Below are 25,424 nucleotides of genomic sequence, written 5' to 3'. Positions count from 1 at the left end.
GAGAGAGAGAGAGAGAGAGAGAGAGAATGAGAACTCTGCTGAGCCACAGGGCAGGGCTTCCATGAGGGAAGCCAGGAAAAACACTGCATACATACCAAGGGGACCTGAGAGGACATAGAGACCCTTGAGCTGACAGGCTGACAAGAGTGAGCCTCCCACCCTTCTGTATAAGTAGAGCCACAACAGACAGACACACTTCTCTCTGCCTCTGGCTGTGCATGTCCAACTTGGTTCCTTCCTATCCCTGAGCAGCAGCTTCCCCTAGGTGGACATATTACAGCTGGTTCATTGCTTATTGCTCATGGTGAGCATGGGAGCCATTTTTAGTTTGGTCTTCGACTAGTGAGCTGCTGTGAGAATTGGTGTTTGTGACTTTGTGTGGACACATGCTTTGTTGTTAGTTACTGCCAGTAGGACAGCAAATGCTTTAAATATTATGCTTCAGTTTTAAGACGGCCCCACTTGCCCATGTATGACACTTTCAAAGAGAAGGTGTCCGAGCTGTCTGGGTTTGTGGCCTCATTGTGCTAGTCTATCGGTGTTGGGGATCAAACCCAGGGCTCTAATATGAGGTAAGAGATCTGAGCCCCACCCCTAGCCATTTTTTTTTTTTTAATACAGACTGTTCCACAGACGTTTGTGTTATCCTTGCACAGGAGCCATGCGAATCTTCTCTGTGTTGTTCTGATTTTAGTATATGTGCTGCCAAAGAAAGCGCCGCTTTTTCTGAGAGTAGCTTGCTATGTAACCAAAGCTGGCCTCAAATTCTCCTACACTAACGTGGGATTTCTCCTTGGCTCTCTGTCTGTCTGTCTATGATAAAGTCTCCAGAACACAGGATAGCCTTGAATTCACTATAGCTGAGGATGACCTTGAATTTCTGATACTCCTGCCTCTGCCTCCCGAGAGCTAGGGTTATAGGTGTGTCGTCCATGGCCAGTTTATGTGACGCTGGGGAATCAAAGCCAGGCCTTTGTTCATAGCAGGCAAGTACTCTACCAACTGAGCCACACCCCCAGCTTCATTGTGGTTTTAAATAGCTTTTCTCCAGTGGCCGACGATGCTGGTTGGTGCTTCATGGCTCAGTTAACCCTCCATTTATCTTCTGTGGTACCATGTTTGTCTGAGTTTGGGGCCCAGTTCTGGTTGCATGGTTTCCTACTGAGCTGTTAAAGTTCCTTATATATTCTGGGCACAAATCCTTTGGCAGACAAGTCTTGAGGGCATTTGCTCTTAGCCTGTAGCTTCCCTTTAGATTTATTCTTAGTAACTTCTGAGGCTTGTGTTTGTTTTCATGTCAATAAAAAACTCACGGAGGGTGAATCTAGGTTCACAGTTGTCACGAGCCCAGCTGACTGTGGGTTTCTCAGAATCTCCAATAGAACAAAGCTGAGATGATGTAGATGGTATGTTGTCACTACCAGCTGGTGTCACTGTGCCCCCATACTGATAGGGCCAGGCAGGTAAAGAGATGGAAAACTTACCAGCAGGCTGGTATCAGGCCAGACTGGCTCTCTTCTGGAAGGGATGCTGGATTGGGGAGCCAGCACTAACCTGGGAGAATATAGCACCCAGGAGGTCTCAGACAGGCCGTCCATGCTGGCTGCTGTGCAGAACCAGGACTCCATAGGCCATGCAGACTCTCCCCTGCCCCGGCTCTTGAATGTGAGCAAAGGCTTCCTGTTGGCAGTGCTTCAGTGGCTAGAACAGTCTTTGCCTAAGGGGATGTCAGCCTTAGCCCCGAGGTTGGGAGGAAACTGCTCCACCTGAGGGAGAGATGCTGAGGGGGCTGTGTCCACTGGTGAGTAGTCCACCCTTCACCAAGTTCTCTGCCTGCCTTCAGGGCCCACACCTTGGACTGGGCTTCAATCATTACTCCTTGTTCTCTAGGCAGCTGGAGCCCTCTTGCTATGAAGGGCTTATTACAAAGGTAGCTTGGGTAAGGCGTGGGGTGCACTGCCCCCTCTCAAGATCCAGGAGGACCAAAGGGTTGAGCTGTGGACTTCCTCAGGATTAGAAAAAACTTATAAGACTAGAAGATGGTGGATGTCAGATCCTCTAGAACTGCAGTTATGGATGTATGTAAGCTGCCATATGGGTGCTGGGAACTACACCTATGTCTGCTATAAGAACGTCAAATGCCATCTCTCCAGCCTTGACACTGTCCTTTTTTTTGGGGGGGGGTGTTCAAAGACAGGGCTTCTCTGTGTAGCCCTGGTTGTCCTGGAACTCACTCTGTAGACTAAGCTGGCCTTTATCTCCCAAGTGTTGGGATTAAAGGCATGGACCACCATCAGCCAGCTTGACATTGTTCTTTCCTGAGGTCCCTGAACACCTAACTGGCAGGAGCAGGTCCCCCAGATGGCTGGTGCCATCTCAGCTCCCCCATTTTCCTCCCATTGGAGCTGGAGCATCTCTGCTCACTGTGTCTGGCTGAGACTTAACAGTGGGACCCTGCAAGCAGCCGGTGACTCCTCAGGAACAAGACAGCAGCATAGGGGACTTGGCCCACCTTCTCCCTGGCCCCTTGGTGGCCTCTGGTTGCACACACAGACTCTTTCTAGAATTGGCATGTATGAAAAATAATTTAATTTAAAAACAGAAAACTATGCAGGAGTATAAAGAAAACCAATTATATCTAGATACAAAAATCACTACATGTAGTGCTGTCCCTAGTCTACCACTGTACATCGTCCAGTCCTGGAGGGAGGTGAAGAAGAAAAAGAAGAAGCCAAGTAGACTAGGCTGTCCAGGACCTCACTCTGTAGCCCAGGGTGTGCTGGGATTAAAGGCGTGAGTCACTATGCCCAGATGTATACATAATGCATATGAGTATGATGAAGATATAGCTCACTGGTAGGCTGCCTAGCACATAAGAGGCCCTAACACTGCAAGCTAAATGTGATGGTGCCTGTAATGCTAACATTAGGGGAGTAGAAGAAGTCTTCAAAATTCAAGATCGTCTTTGGCCACATAGTGAGTTTGGGGCTAGCCTAGGTTACATGAGATCCTGTTTCAAAAATAAAACAAAACTCTGCAAGTGGTGCCCCCATCCATTTAAGTCCCAATTCTGAGACTCTGAGAACTCCCCTGTATTCAACCTCTCCTGGCAAATGGTGGGTGGTTCTCCCTCTACCTTGTCAGCTCTGTGAGGGTTGAGAGGGGTAGTCAGTGTTTTGGGTCCTAGTCTCTTATTCCACAGAGAGTTGGGGGGATGGCATGTGTGCCATCACAATGACCATGGTGAGTACCAAAGATATATGTCTTCTGTTCTGCATGAATTCCTTTCTTTGAGAAGCAAACCTGGGCACTTCTCCCACCACCCACCTGAAGAGGAATCTTCAGATGTTTCAAGGCCACGTGAGCCATGTCACCACTGAAGAACTGCAGGAAGATACCTAAGGACCAGCCTTTGCTGTGTGTTATGTTGGGGCCCTGTTGAAAATGACTGTGGATCTCAGTCCCACCCACAGCTGAGAGTGTTTTCATCTTGGGAGTAGAAGCAGGTTTTGTATCAAGGGAAATGCATGGGCTAGAGATGGAGGGGGAGTGGAAAGTGGGAGGAGAAAGAGGCCCAAGTCTTCCTCTGGTTCTGAGTGTCTCATCTGTCCCTCATACTGGGGAAAAGTCGAAGGTGGCCTTAATCAATCCAACCTGGATCCCTGATCCCCATACAGTGCCCAGCACACTTGGGTACTGGAAAAAAATAACAAAGGAGAGCAGTCAAGAATAGTTGAAGTGAAAATCTGTGCTGGGTGGTCCTATAATTCCAGCACTTCAGAAACTGAGGCAAGGATTTTAAGTTTGAGACCAGCCTGAATTACCCAGTCTCAAAAAAGTGTATTTCACTTAATCTTAGCTCCCTTCATCACATATGTTTACAGAGGCTGATGGTATAGCTTAGTGGGTTCAATGCCAAATAAAAAACAAAGCAGAATGTATTTGCCAGAATGGACACTTATAACTTAAAAATAAGTGGGAGGTGGTGGTGATGGAGAGATGGCGGGTTAAGTGCTTTTCTAGAGAACCCACATCAGGCTCCTCACAACTGCCTGTGATCTCAGCTCTAGGGGATTCAATGCTCTCCCTGGCTTTCTCAGGTAGCTGAACACAGAAAGACACACAAGTAAAAAGAAATTTTTAAAAAATAGATAATCTCACTGGGCAGTGGTGGCACACACCTTTTGTCCCACTGCTTGGGAGATAGAGGCAGGCAGATCTCTGTGAGTTAGAGGACAGCTAGGGCTGTTATACAGGGAAACCCTGCCTTGAAAAACAAAAACAAACAAAGAGCTTCATGTATGAAAAGTCCAAGCAAAGCACTGCCCTACTCTCTTGCTAGTACTGTGATAATGAGATGTGTGAATGCATGCGTCATTGTGTGTCCTGCGTTTTTCCTAGGTACCCTGCAGTTCCAAATAAACAATATAAAACAAACAAAAAGTCCAGGGTGCTGGAGGGTCGTTTGTAATAAGTCATTTGCCTGGCATGAATAAAGCTCTGGGTTTGCCTCCTAGCACCTCAAAAAATGATTAAACTAATACCCTTTTTAAATTAATAAAGTCAAACTAATACCTTTCTAGAGTGGTGTCACACACCTGTCATCTCAACACTTGGAAGGTGGAAGCAGAATGGGAGTTCAAGGTCATCTTCTACCAGTTAGTGAGTTAGATGCGAGCAAGACCCATTCCCAAAAGAAAGGAGACCTGGAAAGGAAGGACCGAGGAAGAGGGGAATGGAAGGCCGAGGGAAGAGAAAATTTCCGAAAGGGCCTGCCTCTGTGAAAATGGAGCCATCTGGGCTCCCCTGCTTTGAAGTCCGAGGTCGTCAGCTCGGATGCAGGCTCATACGTTGCCCAGCGCTGTACCAGCCCTGTCTCTGGCCTTGATCGCAGAGGGTTAAGGTAAGGAATCCGCCTCATTCCTGGACAGCTAAGATCCATTGCAGATTTCACTACGCCTGGAGGGTCGCAGGAGGCTGCGCGAATCTTTCAGGCTTTCTGTTCAGATTTTCTCTAGAAGACCGGCCTGAGCAGACACAGATTTTTAAGATTGAAGATCCGCAGTCCTGAGGGAATTGGGATCCTGGAGCGCCCCCTAGTGGAGACAGTTGGGCTTGACCGCGGACCCGGTGGGGACGGGACCAAAACCAACCTGGACCGAGGAGGGTAGAGCAGACTTGTAACAAAGGGCTTCAAAGAGCACCAGCTGCACTTTGCTTTTTATGCCCCAGGAACGACTCACGTCGAAGGCGACGCCCTCCGCGCCACAGTTCCTGACCTGAAGAGAAACCGCGGAGAGCAGCTACTGAGCGATCTGTTCCCAGTGTGCTTCTCGCAGGCGGTGCAGGTGCACCTTATCTAAGACTTAACCAGGCGCTGTTTCTTTCCTGCGATTCAAGAACACACCAGGCCTCAGTTTACATCCTCAGGGGGAGATGATTTTATACTCACACAAAGTCATCAAGCACTGCGATAAATGGCTCGTATGAAGGAAATGGGCATCAAGAACACATCACAGGAGGACAGGGAGGGCTTTCTGGAGGAGGCGACGTTGGAATCGGCAAGGAGGCCTGGTGTGGTAAGTTTGGTAACAAGGTTACACTGCAGCGCTGGTCCATTGGCGGGGGTCACTAGCCACAGCTCACTGCATGTGTTTGTGAGTGAGTGCAAGAGAGTGGATGCAAGTGTAAGAGGTCAGGACAACTTTTGGTGGGAAGCGACGATGACAAGAGGGATTCTAGTTCCAATTTTTCACTAAGGAATGTTGAGTTGGAGATTCATTTAGAATGGAAATTTGGAAAATTCTAGCATCTTTGCCCTTGTTAAACCTATTTATAGCGTCTGTTCTTTAGACTAAAGGTCATTCTTCATGTCTTCCCTCCTCCTTTGTCAAGGAATTTTTATTGCATACCAAACATTGTGAAATTGATGGTTTTGGCTGGCGGACTATGCTGTGTGCCTTAAAGAGCGTCGGGGCTTTTATGGCAAGCAGACCCTTTACCTGGAAATTGTTCTGGTCTTTTGAAGACTGGTTTTCAAGCCTTTTCTTCCTGGCTAATGCCACCTCACTTTCAAGGTGTGGCCCCAGGAGCTGTCCTCCATCCCTGTGCACTGGAGACAAGTCAGACTTGGCCACCTGGAACTTGGGCACTTCCCTACTCTTGTGAACATCCACAGTGGAAACAGAGAACTAAACCCAAAAGTTGTCCTGACCTCTACACTGGCATACAGTCTCTTGTACTCGCAAACACATGCACAATAGATAAGACATTAAAATGTAACATTTAACCATTAGGAAAAAACAACAATTTCTCTGAGTAAGCAAAGAACATGGACTATTAAAAAAGGGGCACTTCAGCCGGGTGTTGGTGGCGCAAGCCTTCAATCCCAGTACTCGGGAGGCAGAGGCAGGTGGATCTCTGTGAGTTCGAGGCCAGCCTGGTCTACAGGGCGAGTTCCAGGATAGGCCCCAAAGCTACACAGATAAACCCTCCCTGTCTCGAACCCCCCCCCCCCAAAAAAAAGGGGTGGGGTTCAAGGTTTACAGAAATACTGAGTGAAATGTAGTTCTCAGAGTTGACATCATGGAGTTGTAATGGCATTCGAGGGGCCATGTTTTTTATGGTTAGTACTTTTCTCTTTATTGACAAGTATCTCATTATGTGGATCTATCAGTTTGTCTAATTTGGGAATTTTGTTTTGTTTTGCTTCAGGACAGTTTCACTATGTGATCAAAGTTATCCTTTCATTTGTGATCGTTCTGCCTCTGTCTTCTGAGTCCTGGGATTACAGGCATGTGCCACTATGACCAGTTTATTTTAAATAAGAAATAAAGACCTGCAGGTGGGAATGGTGGCTCATGCCTGGAATCATAGCCCTTGGGAGGCTGAAAAAGAAAGAGTCAAGGCCAGCCTGGGTTACATAGCAAGACCCTGTCTCAAATAAAAAACAAAGTCTGGGATGCTGTTTAGAGAGGGGAGACAAACCTTGTCGGGGAAAAGAGTGGAGTGCTGGTTCTGGGCCAGTCTGGTGAGCAGGGAAGCCAAGATAAGGGCAGTCCTGTGGGCAGCCAGAGTAGGCAAGGAATGTGAGCCCAAAGTCTAGGCTGTCTGGGAGAGATGATGGCGATGTCACAGGTGCTGGTGCTCCTGAGATCTGAGGCTGCTTCCTGTTGTCCTGTGCCTTTGAGACCTCCTGCTGGGCTTATAGGAGTCACACATCACTCCTTTCTACCTATTCCTGACAGAGGCAGTTAGGAAAAGCTGGCCACAGAGCTATCCTTTTATAAACACATGGCACAACTTTACCTGGAAACCAAGAACTGGAAACTTAGTATATTCTTAGCTAAACTGGCAGGCTGATTGGTTGTTGGGACTCAATTTACCAGCTGACACCATCTGTTTGATACCACTAGACTTCCAAGATGGCAAGTCTATCCTTTTTGTTTTTAAGATTTATTTACATATAGTGTTCTGCCTGGAATTGTGCGGATGCAGGCCAGAAGAGGGCACTAGATCTCATTGCTGATGGTTGTAAGCCACCATGTGGTTGCTGGGAATTGAACTCAGGACCTCTGGAAGAGCATGCGGTGCTCTTAACCTCTAAGCCATCTCTCCAGGCCCTGGCAAGTCCATTCTATAACCCTCAAATATAATAGCTGGGCGAGGCTTCAAAAGATATCTGGTCAGCGGGGCAGTGGTGGCACATACCTTTAATCCCAGCACTCGGGAGGCAGAGGCAGGCAGAACTCTTGAGTTCAAGGCCAGCCTGGTCTACAGAGTGAGTTCCAGGCCAGCTAGGGCTATACAGAGAAACCCTGCTTTCAATTCCCCTACCCCCAAAAGCCATCTGATCTACCCTTAAAATTGCTACTCAGGACCTTGGCAAATCCCCAATAGGTGATCTGTCCTCTGCTGTTGCTCCCAGGCCCAGCCAGCCTCTTCATTGACAGCTCAAAAGCTCAGGAAGGTTTATTGAGACCTAAAGCCCTCCTTCCTGTAAGGTGCTGCTTTCCTACAACACTGTATTTATAAGCCTTGCTCTGGTCCCTCCTCCAGGCCAAGTGCAGAGGCCTCAGGAGCACTTAGACCTTTTGGAGCAGTGAACAGCCCTGTGTTCAGCTGAAATGCTGCCCTACAGAAAATTCGTCCAAGTTTCCCTGCTTCCACTTATGAACAACCCCATTTCTATGGGATTCTATCATCTTCCAGGTTCTTTGAATTTCCTCTGTCTTCACTCCAATATTCCATATCCTCAGCTGAGGATAACTAAGAGCATTCTTTGGATGTTAAATATGTAAATTGAGGCTGGACACACCTTTAATCCCAGCACTAAAGAACCAGAGGCATGAGGTTTATGGTAAATTCAGGGTCAGCCTGTTCAATAAGGTGAGATCCTGCCCAATAAAACAGTAACAAAAATGTAAAAATGAATTATGTCAATCTGACATGGCTCAGTTGGGAGAATACTTGACTAGCATGCATAAAGCCCTGGGTTCAATCCCCAGCATTTTCCCCAGGAAATGATGGCACACGCCTGGAACTCCCAGCATTTGGAAGACAGAGACAGGGGACTCAGAAGTTCAAAGTCAACCTCTACTATACTGAGTTTGAGGACAGCTTAGGCTACATGGAACTGTCTCTCAAACAAAACAAAAAACCAAAAAGCAACCCAGACTATTTTCATACTAAATCTGTGTCAGTGTTGTCTGCATCCCACAGGCAAGTCCATCCCGCAGAGTTCTGGAATTCTGCAGTGCATTGCAAGTGGAGACCAGGGTAGAGCTTTTACCACCCACCCACCCACCAGCAGCATCCCCACTTCCCTCGTATGAACAAGTCCACAGCCTGCTCTTGCTGATCCTTTCCATTTATTACTGCAGTAGACAATCCTCTCCTCTCAAAGTGCAACACTACATCACTCTGTCACAGCCCCTGCTCCTTCCCCTCCAGCAAATACTTGGAAATTCATTCTTGTAGCACTGACAAGCCTTTCTCTGGATGAAAAAGTATTGCCACTGCCAGTGTCACAGGGAAATACATACACATAAACAGAAGGACAAAGAGAAATGCTCTCTTTTGGGAGGAGTGGGGCCATGAAGGCGGAAGGGAGAATAGCCAGAGCATGACTCTCCCTCCCCTAGCAGCAACCTACCATGCTGGGTCACGCTGGCTCCGGAGACCTCTACCTGTTTAGAGAACCGATGATACCCTAACCATAACCACGTGGTATCTCAGCATACCAGAGGCCCATGCAGTCAAAATAAGTGGAGAGACTTCTCCAGCTAGTTTGCAAAGAATGGGTGGCGTGGGTAAACCGATCATTCAGTTTCCCCTTCTAGCTGTTAGGCAGAGCACCTGAAGAATACTGGGGTGGAGATGCTGCCTGACGGTGAGAACCCCTCACTCTAGTGGGAGCAGGGCTGGCATACTTTGGATGGGAGGGAAAAAACCCAACTGTCAAATACTATAATGACCAAGAGTATAGGAAAAGATGAGCAGCTCTAGAAAACATAGGAGATTCAAATATTTGAACAAATGAGATTTAAAAACAAAGGCAAAACAGAATATCTAACCACTAGGCCTGACACAGGCCTCACTCATAAACACACTACACATGTATATGCGAACACACACACACACACACACACACACACACACACACACACACACACACGCGTGAACCAGAAAGATGCCCAAAGGAAGGCAAGTCCAAATGTCTGCTCTTTGGGATTTTTGAGGTGACCTGAGCACAGGCAAATGTGAAGGCCCCCTGCTTTAGCCAAGCCTCCAGAGGCAGCCTTTGCCTTCTTGGCAGTCAATGATGCTCTGGTCTTGCCTGAGCCCTTCACAACTACCCCAGAAGGCATTCTTCAGATTCCTGGCATTTCAATCGCAGCTGGACATCCTTCTCAGATGGCTTCACCCACAGCAGAAAGGCCTCCCCTCTTGGGCCATGCACTCTGCTCATTCAGGAAAAGGCGTCCCAAGACATCAGTGACAGCTTAGGAGCTGGAGAGCTGGAAGAGAGCAAGATGGATACAAGGAGATGCTGTTACATTCCGAATTCCCGAGACCCATGGCTGAGGACCGGGAGGCTTCGGGGATATGCTTTAAAGAGAGGCCTTAATTTAAGGTACTGCTGTCTCGGCTCACAAGAGCCCAGTACACAGAGCTACTTGAAGCTGCTGTAGCTGCCCGTTTCTTCCTTGATCTTGGGTGCTCTTTTGAACTCTGGCTTCAGGCTCCCAGAGTCAGATCACCCAGCTTCTCTGATGAGGACATGCCTGCAGGAGCCTTCTGGGCATCAGGGATCTGGACAATTTGTTTACATCCAGGCAATGAGGACCAAAAGTCTTTTCCAACCACAGCAGACAGACATAGCCATCAAATGAAACCATCCATTTCTTCAGATGCCTGTTTCAGCACTGTAGGATCTCCACAGAGTGTTAATGAAGCACTAACCAGCTGTCACTTCCTCCTCCACGAGGGACATGCAAGTCCCACAGACCATGCTCAGCACACAAGTCCCGCACCTATGGGAGGCTGGTTTCAGTCACTGCCCTCAACTCCAACCCCACATGTGGGATCTGCATTATAACCTAGTTTCTGATTGAACTGCATTCTTCTCCAGCTTCTCTTTACAGGATAGATACCTTAGGTTTTACCAGCAAAACCAGTGCTGCCTGGAATTTTAAGTGCCACAGTGCCTAGGAAGGAGAGTCCCACTGGAGGTGTAAGGCGCAAAGGACACAGAATCCTAGGCTGTCATCACATCCTAACACATGTTCAGGGTGGTGGGCTTGGGGGAGAAGAACACACAATAACTTAACAGCTGAGCTGCAAGAGGCATCCGGTTCTCTTCAACTCTAAGCAGAGGCTTCTCCTGGATGTGCAAGCATTCATAATACTGATAACGCTCAGCTCGGACCCAGCACAGGGCACATACATGTGGTCGGCAATCAAGTCCTTTGCACAGCAGGATGCCAAGTGGCATGTGGATAGCACACAGCAAGAAAACAGCTGAACTCCGTTAAAAAGTGTTTGTCTATTACAAAGTCACATCCCCATTTTTCTTCGTTATAAAGTCAGCAGTGCTGGAAGGTGTCTAGCAGAGTCCATCTTCCAGGAACAAGTGCAGAAGGAGAGCGCATGGCTCAGGTACACCCCTTCAGTGAGCAGACAGAAGGACTGCCTGAGCCTTGCATCCATGTCAGACAAACACACAAACAGAAAAGGATTATTGCCAGCTTGTGCACTTTCACAATGTGATTTTTGTATTTCGAAAGCTTGAATTGTCCCTGCAAGAGAAAATGAGAGAAAATAAAGGTATTCAATATATGGGCCATCTAGATATAAGCGCGCGCACGCACACACACACACACACACACACACACACACACACACACACACACACACACACACACACACACACACACACACGGGGGAGGGGGGGAGGACTTGACCAGCTCGCCACACCCAGCCCTTCTCTGCCAGTCTAAACTCAAACGGCAGCCTAAGCCTTCCAAGTCCCCCACAAAAACTTCAAGCCTGTTGCTTGGAAAAGCAAAAGGTTAGTAACTCCCCCAATGCTGGTGAAATATTAATGCATGCACATTCTCACAATGGGATACTGCACTTTAAAGAGAAAAGGGGAGAAGTGTTCTGCTACTATGGAAACATCTCCAAGATCAACTGACAATCTCTGGTACACAGCAGCTACCCTCGGTGGAGGTGGGAGAGAAGAAAGGCTGCATACATATTCACTTGCCTGGATATAATACTTTTAGAAACTCTGAAACACACAAAGTCACCTAAGGTAGGTCAACAGGGACCCAATGGCAAGTGGGCAGGTGAAACAGGGAGGAGAAAAACACAACCAGACCATGCAATAAACAAATCCAACCCCACCCACTGCAGCCCAGTTTAAAACAGAATTGCACCTCCACAAGGTGTACCCTGCTACCAGCAGAAAAGCTTTTCCTGAAAGAGGAACATGGGATGTGGACCCAGGATGTCTTATGTGCCTTCTACTAGGTGCAAGCAGCCTTGACCATTGTTCTCGTCTCACACTAGAAACCCAGCCATAGCTCAGCAGCTCCTATCACCTGAATCTCAAAATTCCATGGGTTTCCCTGACAGGGACTTTAAGGTCCAGTCAGCTGCTGCCCTAACCCAGGGCTTTGGATTTAAATGCACCAGAAACTCTGAAACAAACTCATTACTCAGGCTTCTCAAGTCAATTCCTCTTCCATTTTAAAGGGTCACTGTAGCACTGTGGCCTTAACTGATCTTTCTTAACAGTGCTCCATTTAGCTGGGCTATGACAACTGGTCCAGAGTGAGTGAACAAGAGGGAGTATGCTCAGGCAGCCACATAGCAGTTGCAAGCTGACAGTGACCAAGAGCCCCATAACCAAATATCAACTGTTCTGTACGCCAATAGATAGTTGAGCTGCTCTAGGGAACTGGGAAGAACTGACATGATTTCCAAAGTCCTCTGGCCTTTCTCTGACACATATGACCCTGTGGCTCATTTGTCAACTGTTTTCATCTAAGGAGTTGAACACAAGGCTAACTGACAACCGTCTTTGTAAATGGTATATAAACAGTTCAAAATGATAGATTCCTCTGAGTTGTCACACGAGACCAGCAAAAGATACTAAGGAATCTTAATGGTACCACAAAGGAAAGTAGAAGGAAGTGACACTCAAGGGTTCCTTCTGAACTCTTAGCTGGTGTGCTATGTCACTAAGCCTGCATTTCAGATGCCACCTCTTCAGATGCCATCTGCTGAAGTGACTCCACTTCTGTCTCAGTGCCACCTCTGTGCCCAGAGAAGGCTGGAAAGAAACGAGTCTGCTCTTGTGAGAAGGATGAAGAGAAAAGCAGTAGGAGGTGACCGGACTTTTCAACTTAGGAAGAGTAGCAGAAGTCTGTCTCCTGGATAAGGAGGTGGGCAGCCGAGACTCTGGATCCAGCGCAGCCATGGGTGCAGGAAGAGGGACTCAGGTAATACTCATCAGAGATGGCCTTCACTCTGTGCAGGCCACTGCAGAGCTCTGCTCCGCTCTCCTTCAACAGTCAGGTATTACTCTACTTACTTCCCATCAGGGGCCTCTTTCTAGTAAGAAAATCTAAGCAGCCCTACCACTGCAAAAGGTCCATCTGCAAGATGGAAAAGAAGATTAGAAGAGCCAGAGCCCAGAAGCCTCCTCCAGGATTAGCAGGAATACAAAGAGCAACCAAGGCAGGTGAGGCTCTGCCAAGACCGGCTGAAGCAGGTGGATGTGGCAAGGATCTATGGCTGGAGACCAGTGTTTTGTTTTTTTGTGAGAAGTTTTATTAAAAAGTAGAAAAGGAAGATTGGGGGGGGGGTGCAGAGAAAAGAGGTAAAGAGACACAGAAACAGAGAGAGGACAGAAGAGGGAGACAGGAAAAGTCCTGTCTGCCCCAGGAGAACAGCGGGAAAGAGAGGAGAAACCAGTTTTTCTAAAAGCAGTATGTTTAGAACATTTAGTGCCAAATTTAGTCTGAGGCGTGTTTTTCCCTAGACTAAGAATTACATTTAGCCAGGTCCTAGCTTATAGACCACAAAGTTAGGTGATGGGAATGAAGACAGGAGACAGGAAGTGGCCAAGGCTGTCAATGGTTTCTCCTGCTCTTGTCCTTTCCTTTATCTTTGTTTGCTGTGGGTACAGGGTCTCTCTATGCGATCCTTGCTGAACTGAACTTGCTATATAGACCTGGCTGGCCTTAAACTTGTGATCCTCCTGCCTCAGTCCTTGAATGCCATCATTCCTCTGTGTTTCTGTTCTTTTAAAATAACAAACCACCACAAAACAAAATCCCCCCAAAACCCAAACAAATCAAACCAACCAATCTCCCAAACAACGAAACACTAGTAATTAGCCCCCTAGCCATGTTGTGGTGGTGCATGGGTTTTGCTTAGGGGTACACCTGAGCATATAGGACATAGCCCTAGAGGAAACTGGTAGAATCCTTCTGAACTGTATGCTATGTTATCTCGATGAGATCTCAGAAACACCACAGATCCCCATCCAAACTGGTTCCTACCATATTCCTATTGTCAATACACTCAAATGACTTTCTAATTTCTTTGCTTCAAAACAGTCACTTTTTAACTCAAGTTCTAACTTTGGGAGCAATGGGCTAAGGCAGGGGTCAACTCCTCTGGACAAGGGGCACAGCAATGCCTCAGAAGCACGCCTTCCTCTGCAAGTGCCTGTATCTGCACCTGTGCCCAGGGGTAGCATCAAAGTGACTTTGGGTCCTCAGGAGGATGCTAGGCCCACCCAAGTCTCTGCTCTGCCAAGTGGCTTGGAAGAGGTACTAGCCTCATCACTGGCTATCTGCAGGCCACCCTGGTGGGTGGTTTTGCCTTCTCTCCCTGTCGATTCAGCACCACTGTAAAATCTTTCAAGGTTCAATGGGAGTGAAATTTAATCTCGTGTCTTACTAAACAGCTGCCCTGACCAACAATACACTCTTGTTCTGTCCATGCTAGTCCATCATCAGGTAACCAGGGTCCTCTCATCAACTCAGTGTACTTTTATTAAAAGCCATGGCTCCATAATGAAACTTAGAGAAAGTAGTCTTAGGATGTGTAATCACATAAAACAGCAAGTAATTTGTGAAAAAAAATATTAGAAATATAAGATGTATGCATATATGATTTCATCTTTGTTTTGAGCCAGGATTTCACATGGCACAGGTTGGCCTTTGCTTCGACCTTGCAAGTGTGATGGGTGTATGTATGAGTCACCATCTTCATGATTTTGGAGTGGGGGCAAGAATTATACTATGTGGCTCACCCTGGCCCTTTCAGTAATCTTTCTGCCATATTGGGACTGTAGGTGTGTACACATCATGATTCATTTATATAACATAGGGAAACAGCAAGCAAGAAAGGTACAGGACGCTAAGATGTCATGCGGCAGGTGTCTACATCTTAGAATACCACTCTCAGTAAAAGCAAGACCCAATCAGTAGAGGTGGAATATGAGTTCTTTTCAAGCTTGTTAAGGTATTGCAGTGGGCTTTTTGGATTTAAATTGGAATGTTCTTCACAGACTCCTAACTTCAAGGACACCCAAACCAACAAGTGCATAAAAAAGACCAGGGGCTACAAAGAGAGAATAGACAGTGCCAACTATACAAGGGTGTGACTTCTCCAAACTAGTCAAAGGCATTTTACTTGGAAGAATTTAAGTGTCTGCTAAGGAAGAAGTCATTTAAAGTTTCTAGTTTAAAGTCCCCATCCCCCCCCCCCCCACCAGGCTGGAGGCAAGGGAGGACACACAAGATTGCAACATAACCCAGGTAGGCCTAGAACTCACCATGTAGGTCTCAAACTCCTAGCAATCCTCCTGTCTTAGCTTTCTCATTGCTGACAGTATAGGTGTGAATCACTATGCTTGGCCAAAACTTAATTTATAACAAAATCAAATTATTAAGCTGAGGTAGGGAAAGGGAGCTCAGTGTGGTGGCTCAAACCTATAATCCAACCCCTCAGAAAGTGGAGGCAGGAAGATCAGGGATTCAGGTTATCTCAACTACACAGTGAGTTCAAGGCCAACCTGGGGTTGCATGAACCATCTCAAAACAAAAATAAAAACAAGAGCGGTGGGGAGAGAGCTTAGTGGGCAAAATGCTTGCTGTACAAACATAAGAACTCGAGTCTGAATTCCCAGAACCTATAAAAAGCCAGGCAGGATGGTACATGTCTGTAATCTCCATGCTCCTATAATGAAGGCAGAGTCAGGGCAAGCTCTTGTACCAGCTAGCTTGGGGTATGCAGTAGTAAATAACAAAGAGACCCTGCCTCAAGCAAGGTGGAAGTTAAGGCAGACAGCCAAGGTGTTGTGTACACACACACACACACACACACACACACACACACACACACACACACCCTACCCACCTCCTACTTAAAAAACAAAAAGGGAGGTGGGACGACCATCCATTTTCAGGGATCCTGTAACTGGTCATCCTAGGTCACAGTGGTCCCAGACTGCTTCTATTTCCTCAGTCACCTCTTCTAGCTCATCTGAGGGTGGCAGGTCTCCATTTCTGGAAAACCTTCCTGGGACAAGGGCTCCTGAAGCAACTACCACAGAGGCTCATAGTGCCTGATGTCTAGGAGGCTCTCATTGAGGAAAATACTCCTCTCCTTCAGCTAAACTTACCCAGTTCCCTCTGCTAGAGACAGACAAGGACTAGACACGCTCTTGGTGAACTGCAAATACTCAGGCAGGTGGATGCTAGAGTTGGCCCAGCCTTCCCTACTCTGGGGCCACCTGTCATGTCACCATGACCCATGACCTCCTACAGTCCTGAAATTCACCTGTCTGTTGAATTTCATCATGGAAACTAAATTTACAATGTAGTTTCCTCAAAACTGGCAAGCAATAGCAGCAAATGAGAGACATACCTCTCACCTACCCATAGGGGAACTGTCCTTTGGCCACAGAACATTTGCAGATGGCTTTAAAATGGCTACATCTGCACAAACAGGAAGATATGGTGCATATTTACTCTCATGGAATGTTAGCATCTGAAGTGATCTCAGATCTGTTGGTGCACAGAGCCAAATGGGAGAAGTGTGAGGTCTGGTCACCTATACAGGGTTCACCCTGAGACACAGGATCTAGGGAGGAAGAGTTTGGAACTCCATGTTTCCCTGAGGTGCAATGCTGGCAGAGGCAAGGCTGGAGGCAAATGGGAAGAGGGCATCCCCTTGGGGAGAGGGCTCCTATGGCTGAGAGGTATGTCATGGGGTTACAGAGAAGGTAGACAAGGCCCTACCCTGAGTGTGAGAGACAGAGGGGGAGCGTCCGATCAGCGGCCGCTGCTGTTCACCAGGCCATGAAACTCCTCCCAGGCCCTGGTAAACCAGAGACAAAAAAACAACAGCACATTCAGATCAAACGCTTTGAACAGAGAGTAGACACCATCACCCCACCTCCCATTTCGATGCCCTCCATGCTGACTGGAGACACAGGGAGCTGGGTAAAGAGTGGTGAGGCTCCCAGCAGGCTTTCTTCTCAGACGGGCAGGCAGCTGGCATTTTCAGCTTGCTTTACTTAGGAAGTCTAGCCTTCACTATTCCCTTGAGGACTTGCCAATGTTCCTTCAACAGGGGTAAAGGGAGGGCACTGAGGTCAGAGTTGAAGCTCAGCCATGCCCACAAACACTTGCATCTTGCAAAGGGCAACAGTTCTTGCCTTTGCTGCACTGGGTCCTGGGAACACGTAGTGGAAATCACCTTTCTTCATTGGGCCTGACCCCAAGGGTAAAGCCAAGGATCCACCAGCATTCTGGTGAAAGATGCAACCCAGTTATATGTCGTGGTCCCTGCTTTCACCTTCTAACCTTCCTCAACTTGAGATGCTGAATATATCAGATTCTATCTGCTTCTGAAAACACCCATGTAGGTCCTATCTTTAGATTTAAGATGTGTGGGTCATGGCAGAGTATCATTTCCAGTTAACAGAGTTCACTACAACTTCATGCCGATTAACACAACGTTGGACATGATCTAGAAATGTGGTTAGGAAGGAATTACAAGTGTGAGTGGAGGGAATGCACACACAGCTCACAGACAGTCGTCAGTGGCTGCTGCATGTGAGGAGGAGAAAATCTGATCCCCAGTGTTTTGGAATCTTACACCACCTTAACTTCTCTAGAATTTTTGTCCTGCCCACTTTTCAGTTGAAAGCAGTGATTATCCTAGGCACTATATATCAAACTTAACACCAGCCTAGAATTTGCTAGCCTCAAACTCAAGACATCTGTCTCTTTTGCCTTCCTAATGCTGGGATTAAAGGCTTGTACCATCAGGCCAGGCAATTAGTCTTCTCTTGGTTTAAGGTAGTAAAGTAACAGCACTGAGTGACAATACATCATGACTCTCACTACACATTTAGTATTTTAAGTACTAAAATATATTTCATTATTAGTCACTATAGGCAGTTTTTTATTTTATTTTATTTTATTTTATTTTTTAAAGGAATAGGCGACTGGGCAAGGAGGGACACAACTTTAATTTTAGTGCTTGGGAAACAGAGGAAGGTGGATCTCTTGTGAGTTTGAGGCCAGCCTGGTCTACATAGTAAATTCCAGGATGGCCAGGGCTATATTGTAACACCATGTCTCAAAAATAAGTAAAATTATTAATTAAGGATTAGGTAATGTCTGTCCCAGTTTCATCAACATTTTCCCTCTGCAAAATAGCAGAATTTATGTTTCTCCCCCCAGAATATTATCAAAGCTACTAGTTTATGACAACTGACTCAAAGAAAAACCTAAGACTGTTTAAGAAGTATGACAGAATTTGTCAGCTCCCAAGCTTTCTGGAGAGACAGTGATGAGTTGCACTCTAAATTCCTAAGTGATGTTGGAGACAGCTTCACTCTTCACTCTCAATGAGGACAAGTGAAAATTCAACACTTGAACAATGACCTGGGAATTTCTCTAACACCAAGATTTAAGTACTCTAAGTAACTTAGAGTTCAACAAGGAATCATATAGCAGGGTTGAAGTTCATCTCGTTTATCCTTTTGATTCAGAAGGGGCCTACTGCTACTACACCTCCTAACAATAGATCATGGGTGAAGATCTGGAAAAAACATGGACTCCAGAGAATAAACTGAACTCCTGTTCCCTAAGCTTAGACATGAAGACTGGGGAAATACAGCACTGGCCACAGACTTTGGTGTACTCGCTCTTATTCTCAAAGGCCAACCCAGTGTGAATTCCTAGTTACTTTCCCTCCCCTTGGCATCCCAAGTACATTAGGTAACATCAAACCTTCCTCCTTTAAAGAGGAAGTTATCCTAGAAATTGCCATGCTTCAAGCATCTAAAGACAGACAAACCAGAGATTAATAAAGCCCACTGAGAATTCTGAGCAGATCCCAGTGACAGCAGCAAAGAACCCTGTAAGGTCAACTGATCCCATCTCACTTACCAGAAAGCAAATTGTCAGAACAAGGGGACCTCATTTATGCTTCCCTATCCCTGCCCAAAGACTATAGGAATCAGTGCCTTGTTCTCAGCCAGTCCTCAACACCCAGAAAGGGGTTCAGCCACCTGCTAATCTGGGTACAGTGCACAGTGCAAGGTTAGGCAGCTATTAAGCTAAAGCAACCCAGTGTCACCAGGTTATGACTGAACTAGGATAGAGTGAGTGGGCTGGCCCTCTTCTGCACATGTTCAATGCTGAAACACAATGGCCAGGTGAAGTAAGTCTCTCTCCTCCCTTACTCTGCAGAGAAACCCTGCCAGTCTTCCCCAGCACTGCACTCCACTATAGGAAGAGGGCCCTTCTGCTATTCCAGACCACATGCAAAAGGAATCAGTGAGGCGACTCCAATAAGCCATGTTCTCACAAGACAGTACTGTGTTAACAACCTTTGTGACAGCAGTACCCTGGTGGCCCCAGAATTCTGGCTGTGTTATGAGTTTTCTCAAGTAGAGGATGCAGTGAGCCATTTGATGTAAGGACCCAAACCTATGAAAACTCAAAACTGCTTCACTAAGAGGAATCACAAGCTGGGCATGAGCTGGGCATGGTGGCACTAGTTCCAGCACTCTTATGTGAATTTGGGGGCCAGTGTGGACTACATGGCAAGTTCCAGAGCTGTGACCTGATACAAACATAAGTGAGTAAGCTCCATCCTTCTTAGTCAGCAGCACAAGGACCAAGCAAAGTAGCCTGTCTGTGGGGTGATGAATACTTCCTGGTTCACCCAGGGATGCTGCAGGAAACAGGCAGGGCAGGGTGACCAGGGGAGGCTGGAAAGACAAACAGACAATGGACAGTAGAAATTGGCTCAAACACAGCAAGCTGGAGGAATGCTTGAGTGAAGAAGCTGAGCAACTCCTAAAAGCATGCCCCTCACTCTCTTAGCAGACCTCATCTCCAGAGTACTTGGGAGACAACCATCACTGCTGGCCTTCTCAGTCTCAGCAGATGCTGTTCACTGGCTCAAGCAAAATCCACAATGACCAGACCAAGGCAGGAGCAGTGCTGGCATCTCACATGTGGCCAGGATCGGATGGGGTCTCAGCTCAGCCTTCTGCTAAGACTCTTAACTCTGGAAAGTGGCATCAAGTTTATTCACTGGTGCAGCTACAATGCACACACACCTCACAGTGAAAGATAAGGCAGAAGGCCCAAGAAAGCCAATGTTTGACAAGACATTGTTCAACAGACAACAGTCTTTCTGTACTCCAGCACATCTCTTTTACTAGATATTTCAGCCAATCTGGAGAATGTGGTAAAGCAACACTGGCATGAACATTCCCAGAACATGGAGTCTAAGGTCTCACAATTTGTGGACTCCTGGGCCATACGAAGACTAGAGTGAAGTCAGCCAGCTGGTATTACAGAGTGTGCTGCTGCCAGATTGGACAAGGCACTCTGGAAAACACAACCTTGTAGTTACCTCCCACTCAAGCAACCCAGAGTTCACAAAAATGCTTTTTAATTTTCAGTTTTGGGGGTAGCTAACAAAGCTTGCTGAAAGTCTCCATGCAGGTTAAGGGCCTGAAAGCCAAGCTGCACACACACATAAGCAAAGCCATAGTACTCACAAGGACAGTGTACATTCAGATGACAGAGGCGATGTCCCCCAAGATGAAGGCACCTCTCACCTTAGACCTGGCACAGTAACCCTGGGCTGGGAGAATGGAAGGGCTCTCATCAAGCAAGACTACTAAAGAGGAAGACAATCTACTCTGCAAGGAAAGGGAGGAGGCTGCCAAGCAGCTTTGGCACCAGAGAGAACACCCCATTAGCACAAAGCAAAAAAGTATTTATGTACAGCCACAGACAGACAGAAGCAGGGCTTTAGCTCCAAGCAAGAGATTTCTATGAACTAAAGGCAAATGGAAGTTAGCAAAGAAAAGTCAAGAATACCCCCTTTTCAACCTCAAGAGACTTTCAGGCTGGACCTGAACTCAGCCACCACTCTGGGCCAGCCATCAGTCTAACTGGATGGGAACTAGTACACTTGAGCACCAGGCAGTAGGGGCTTACTTTGAGAGCTAGATGTCACCTCATTATGTCAGACCGCAAGAGTCCAGGAATAAAGTACCATATAACTACACAATAGGCTTGTGGATATGAAGCTGCATTCCCTGAATGGCCCTGCATGGAGAAGTCTGTGTGCCATCCCTCGATAATGGTGACAGTCAATCCAAAGGCCACATCTTGATGCACCATAAAGAGCAAGAGCATGAGACAAGCTGGTTTAGCACCATTTATTTGTGATCTCAGCTGTTGTTGTAGCTGCTGCTGTCAGCCTGTTCTCAAAGCATAACATGCTCTTCCGTTCCTCTTGTCCAGGACAGAAGGGTCTTCCAGGTGGCACGCCAACAGAACAAGAGACTCCGATGACGCCAGCTTCAATGATGGTGCCATCCAGAGAGGGAGAGGGTCATGGCACATTCAATCGCGGCTTCCAGAGGTTTTGAAAAAGGAGCCTTTGGGGGCCCAGCCTGCCTGGCATTCTAGTGGAAGTGCAAAAGGTAGCTCATTGGGAGAGGAAAGAGAGTGGGGAGCAAGGGAAAGTGGCATCTGGGTCTTGAGGAGGGCGTTACAGCTGCAGGGCAGGAGTCCCGAGGCTCCTAGGTCCTGGAAGGACTTGCTCATGGGACTTTACAAGTCAAGATGAACTGCCTCCAGGTATCAGAGAGGGAGAACACTGGGGAGTGAATGAAAACTACCCCTTTCCTTTCCTAACCAGGGTAAACGGGAACCTAGCTAACAAGAATCCTAGGGAAAGATGTAGACCTTTAGAGCTTGGACTAAACCTAGCAGGAGGGCAGACACTACCTCTATCCTGAAGCAGAGAGTAAGACCGATCTACTCTAAGAAAAATAATGTTGATACAGGATTGCTGAGACAAGCAACCAGGGTCATAGATGGCAAATGAGTGCTGGTGGCTCCAGTGAGTCAGAGGCAGCCACCAATTCCCATGGCAGTACTCCCAGTTATTAACTGGCACCTAGCTGGTATAAGCAAACTCCACCTACAACATTATATGTGAATGCATGGGAAAGAGAGTCTCATATAGTCTGCCTGCTGATGAACACAACTACTGGCTCACTGTTAGTCTTGAATAGGAATGCCATGATGATGACATTGTACTAATGATGACAGCAATAATATTTGGTCCTGTAAGAGCTTTCTTGCTCTGAGGACCCTCAGTTACAAAGATTAAACCAGCTTTACCACAACCTTACTATTTATTCCTGTACTCCTGTCTTATAGCTGGAGAAACTGAAGCACAGCTGCAGAGACTTGCCAAAGGCACATACTGACTCAGGGCCACAGGAGACAATACACATAGAGAAACCTGACTCCTGGCTGGCTGGCTCTCCATCCACCTTTGAGACAATCTGGCAGCCACTCCCATAACCTATTCATAATGACCTGAGCTCATCTCTGTCACTGAAGGAGCAAGCCCTCACCAGGGATTCTCAACGTGGAAAGCACTCATTGTTTCTTTGTACTGTGACTCTACCTTCCCTCTGTTCTCCTCTCTCACAATCTACCCTGCTTCCTCTAGATTTCAACTCTATATATAGAAAGTGGAGTCACCATCTCTGATAAAAAGTCAATCTCCGAAGACAAAGAAGACAGACTAAAGCTAACAGGTTAAACAGACATGCAAAGGTGGGGTCAGGGTGGGCAGGGAAGAGGATTTTATTATTTAATGAAATTGTCTTTAAAAACAGCCATAAAAAAAAAAAAAAAAAAAAAAAAAAAAAACCACTGAAAGAGTTCTGTCTTTCATTTTAAAGCAGTGGTTAGCATAGGAAAGACAAGACAGCCTGTAAAAATGAAGCCAGCATAGGCAGGAAAACTGGGATCCTGCAGAAGGGCTCTCTGCTCCACAACACCTCACAGTAGGTCCTCACTAACAAGAACTTCAGCAAGTGGCCAAAGCCCTGGAGGGGCTGGTGTGTTCCTACTCCACAAGTCAGGGTCATGTATGCCCACATGCGTCTGGGCCCAACTATGGAGCTATTTCTGCTAAGCTCAGGGACCTGTCCCCCCCAACCCCCCCAACACGTACTTGATGCTGTCGGTGTGAGTTTTGTATTCCATAATGGTGTTGGGAGGTAGGTTAAGCACGCGCCGAAGAGTATCCCGGATTCGGGCTGTGGTTGCTTGGTCACTGGCGGTCTTATTCCATATAGAAATAATGTCCTCCTAAGGGAGGAACAGAATGAATTATCAAACCAACCAGAAGCATCAATGAGAGTAGCAGCGGCAACACAAGAAAGAACACTGGGCCGGGTAGACTTACCTGAAAGCGGACAGAGACCACAGCCCCGCAGATTTCCTCCCCAACCATGAATTGCTCCCCCAACATGGCCAGGATGAGATTCTCCCAACAGCGGGATGCTAAGCCTTTCCGAAGTCGAATGATCCACTTGCCACCATTTTTATTTGCATCATCCTATAGAAAGATAGAAAGTGAAATACTAGTCCACAGCGTCATCTTTGAATACCAAAGGAACACTTCTGAAGATCAGGGACTTCTGGTTACTTTCTAATTCAATGGTTATTTCAATGTTATTGAGAGGAGAAATAGAAGGAAAAAAAAAAAAGCAAAGACAAAAAGGCAGCATTCTTGATCTAAATCATTTTCATAAAAACACTAAATAGATTTTTCAAAAAATAATCTACTTTTATAAGAACTATTTTAGGAATCAAAATTATTTTAGGAAATAAAGTCACATTTCAAACACAGACATAATAAGCTGTCTCTAAGTAGCAAGTACATAGACAGAAGCTCAGATCTTTTCTTTATATTGCTTTGGAACCTGCTCTGGAACTCACTCTGGAGACCAGGTTGGCCTTGAACTCACAGAGATCCGCCTGCCTCTGCCTTTCAAGTGCTGGGATTAAAGGTGTGAGCCACTAACGCCCATCTTGAAGTTCAGATCTTAACTCAGACAACAAATTAATAACAGCCAGTCTAATGAGTACTACTGTAACAGTGCACACTCAATGGTGAGAGCATATGGCTAGAAACCTTAAGAGGAAATTCGTATGCTGGTCTTGACATGTAAAGCAGGTAAAGGATGCTGAGGACAACGGGAGGAACATGTCTACACAGAGTCAGGGATATGTGACCTAGGGAAGACAAGATTTTGATGTCTTTTAGGACATTTTTCCTCAGAAAAATGTTCTGGCACTGGAGTATGTGTTGCACAAAAGTGCATTTAAGTAACAGCTCTGCAAAGAGATCACAGAGCTTACCTCTGAGTCTCCTGTTATTCTTAAGTTTTTTTCTTACCTCTTTATTCTCTATCTACTAAGCAAATGCATTACATATACATGTACACACAGACATGAGTTCTATGGGAACAAGGACATCTAAAGGTTTTTACTCCTATAATAACACCATTTTAAGTGACAGCACCTATGATGGTTTGAGTAAGAATGGCCCCCATAGGCTTGGCTTATATATTTGAATTCATAGTCAGCAGGGAATAGCACTATTTGAATGGATTAGAAGGATTAAGAAGTGTGGCTTGTTAGGGTAAATGTGTTGCAGGGGTGGTGGGGGTGGGTGTTGGGGTTTCAAAAGCCCATGCCAAGCCCAGAATCTCTGCCTATGGCTCAGGATACTCAGCTACTGTTCCAGTGCCTGCCTGTATGGCACCATGCTCCCCACCAGGATAATGGACTAAACCTCTGAAATTGTAAGCAAGCCCCAATTAAATGCTTTTCCTTATAATAATTGGGTTGGTCCTGATGTCTCTTACAGGGATACAACAGTAACGAAAACAGCATCATCTTTAATGTCACCCTGCAGCTACACCCATGAATACATGCAATTGCATCAATGCCTTTTCCCAGAGGTAAAAGACTCCCAAGATTTATCAAATAGTGTTACAGCTTTGAGAGAAAACTTCAAAAATATTTTAATCTTGGTAGGGCTTAAATTTAAAAAAAGAAAGAGAAAAAAGAAAAACAAATCTGCTCTTAAAAAGCAGCCAGAGGCGCTGGGCGTTGGTGACTCACGCTTTTAATCCCAGCACTCAGAAGGCAGAGGCCAGCCTGGTCTCCAGAGCGAGTGCCAGGGTAGGCTCCAAAGCTATACAGAGAAACCCTGTCTCGAAAAAACAAAAAACAAACAAACAAACAAAAAAGCAGCCAGAGGCATCAGTCCTCACCTCCCACATAGGCTTAATTCCTTCTTTGAAGAGATGAAAGTCACTGTGGCCTGTCAGGTCCCCAGGACGTACCATGTGGCTGTAAAACTTCCAGAACTGCTCCACCTGCAGAAAGAAGAGCCAAGAGTACAAGAAATTTTTTCTTTGAATGCACACAAAGCTGTGTTATTTGGAAGAAACATGGGAGACACCCTACCTCAGCTAT

General features: G+C 46.5%; 1 protein-coding gene and 1 non-coding gene across 5 annotated transcripts in view; both read right to left on the bottom strand.

Annotated features, from left to right (window-relative positions):
• Nucleotides 1-611: 611 nt before the first annotated feature.
• On the bottom strand, nt 612-718 carry LOC113831195. The gene has a single exon (XR_003481772.1). It is a non-coding gene; the product is annotated as a U6 spliceosomal RNA (small nuclear RNA).
• Nucleotides 719-8,851: 8,133 nt separating this feature from the next.
• The window catches only part of Eif4e2 (eukaryotic translation initiation factor 4E family member 2), a 29,137-nt gene continuing 12,564 nt past the window's right edge, over nt 8,852-25,424 (bottom strand). For 2 of the 4 annotated variants that reach the window (XM_027397463.2, XM_027397464.2), the window contains exons 4-7: nt 25,220-25,324; nt 23,341-23,493; nt 23,107-23,243; nt 21,273-21,535 (exon numbers count right to left, since the gene is read on the bottom strand). In XM_027397463.2, the coding sequence (XP_027253264.1) occupies nt 21,463-21,535; nt 23,107-23,243; nt 23,341-23,493; nt 25,220-25,324 (468 nt within the window). In that variant the 3' untranslated portion in view covers nt 21,273-21,462. Of the gene's footprint in view, nt 11,301-16,826; nt 16,906-21,272; nt 21,536-23,106; nt 23,244-23,340; nt 23,494-25,219; nt 25,325-25,424 lie in introns of those variants that run through there. The other 2 variants (XM_027397465.2, XM_027397466.2) reach the window with 2 other exon arrangements.

The sequence above is a fragment of the Cricetulus griseus genome, chromosome 2, assembly GCF_003668045.3.
Source record: "Cricetulus griseus strain 17A/GY chromosome 2, alternate assembly CriGri-PICRH-1.0, whole genome shotgun sequence".
Taxonomy (NCBI): Eukaryota; Metazoa; Chordata; class Mammalia; order Rodentia; family Cricetidae; genus Cricetulus; species Cricetulus griseus.
This window is presented reverse-complemented; position numbering and strand designations above follow the sequence as displayed.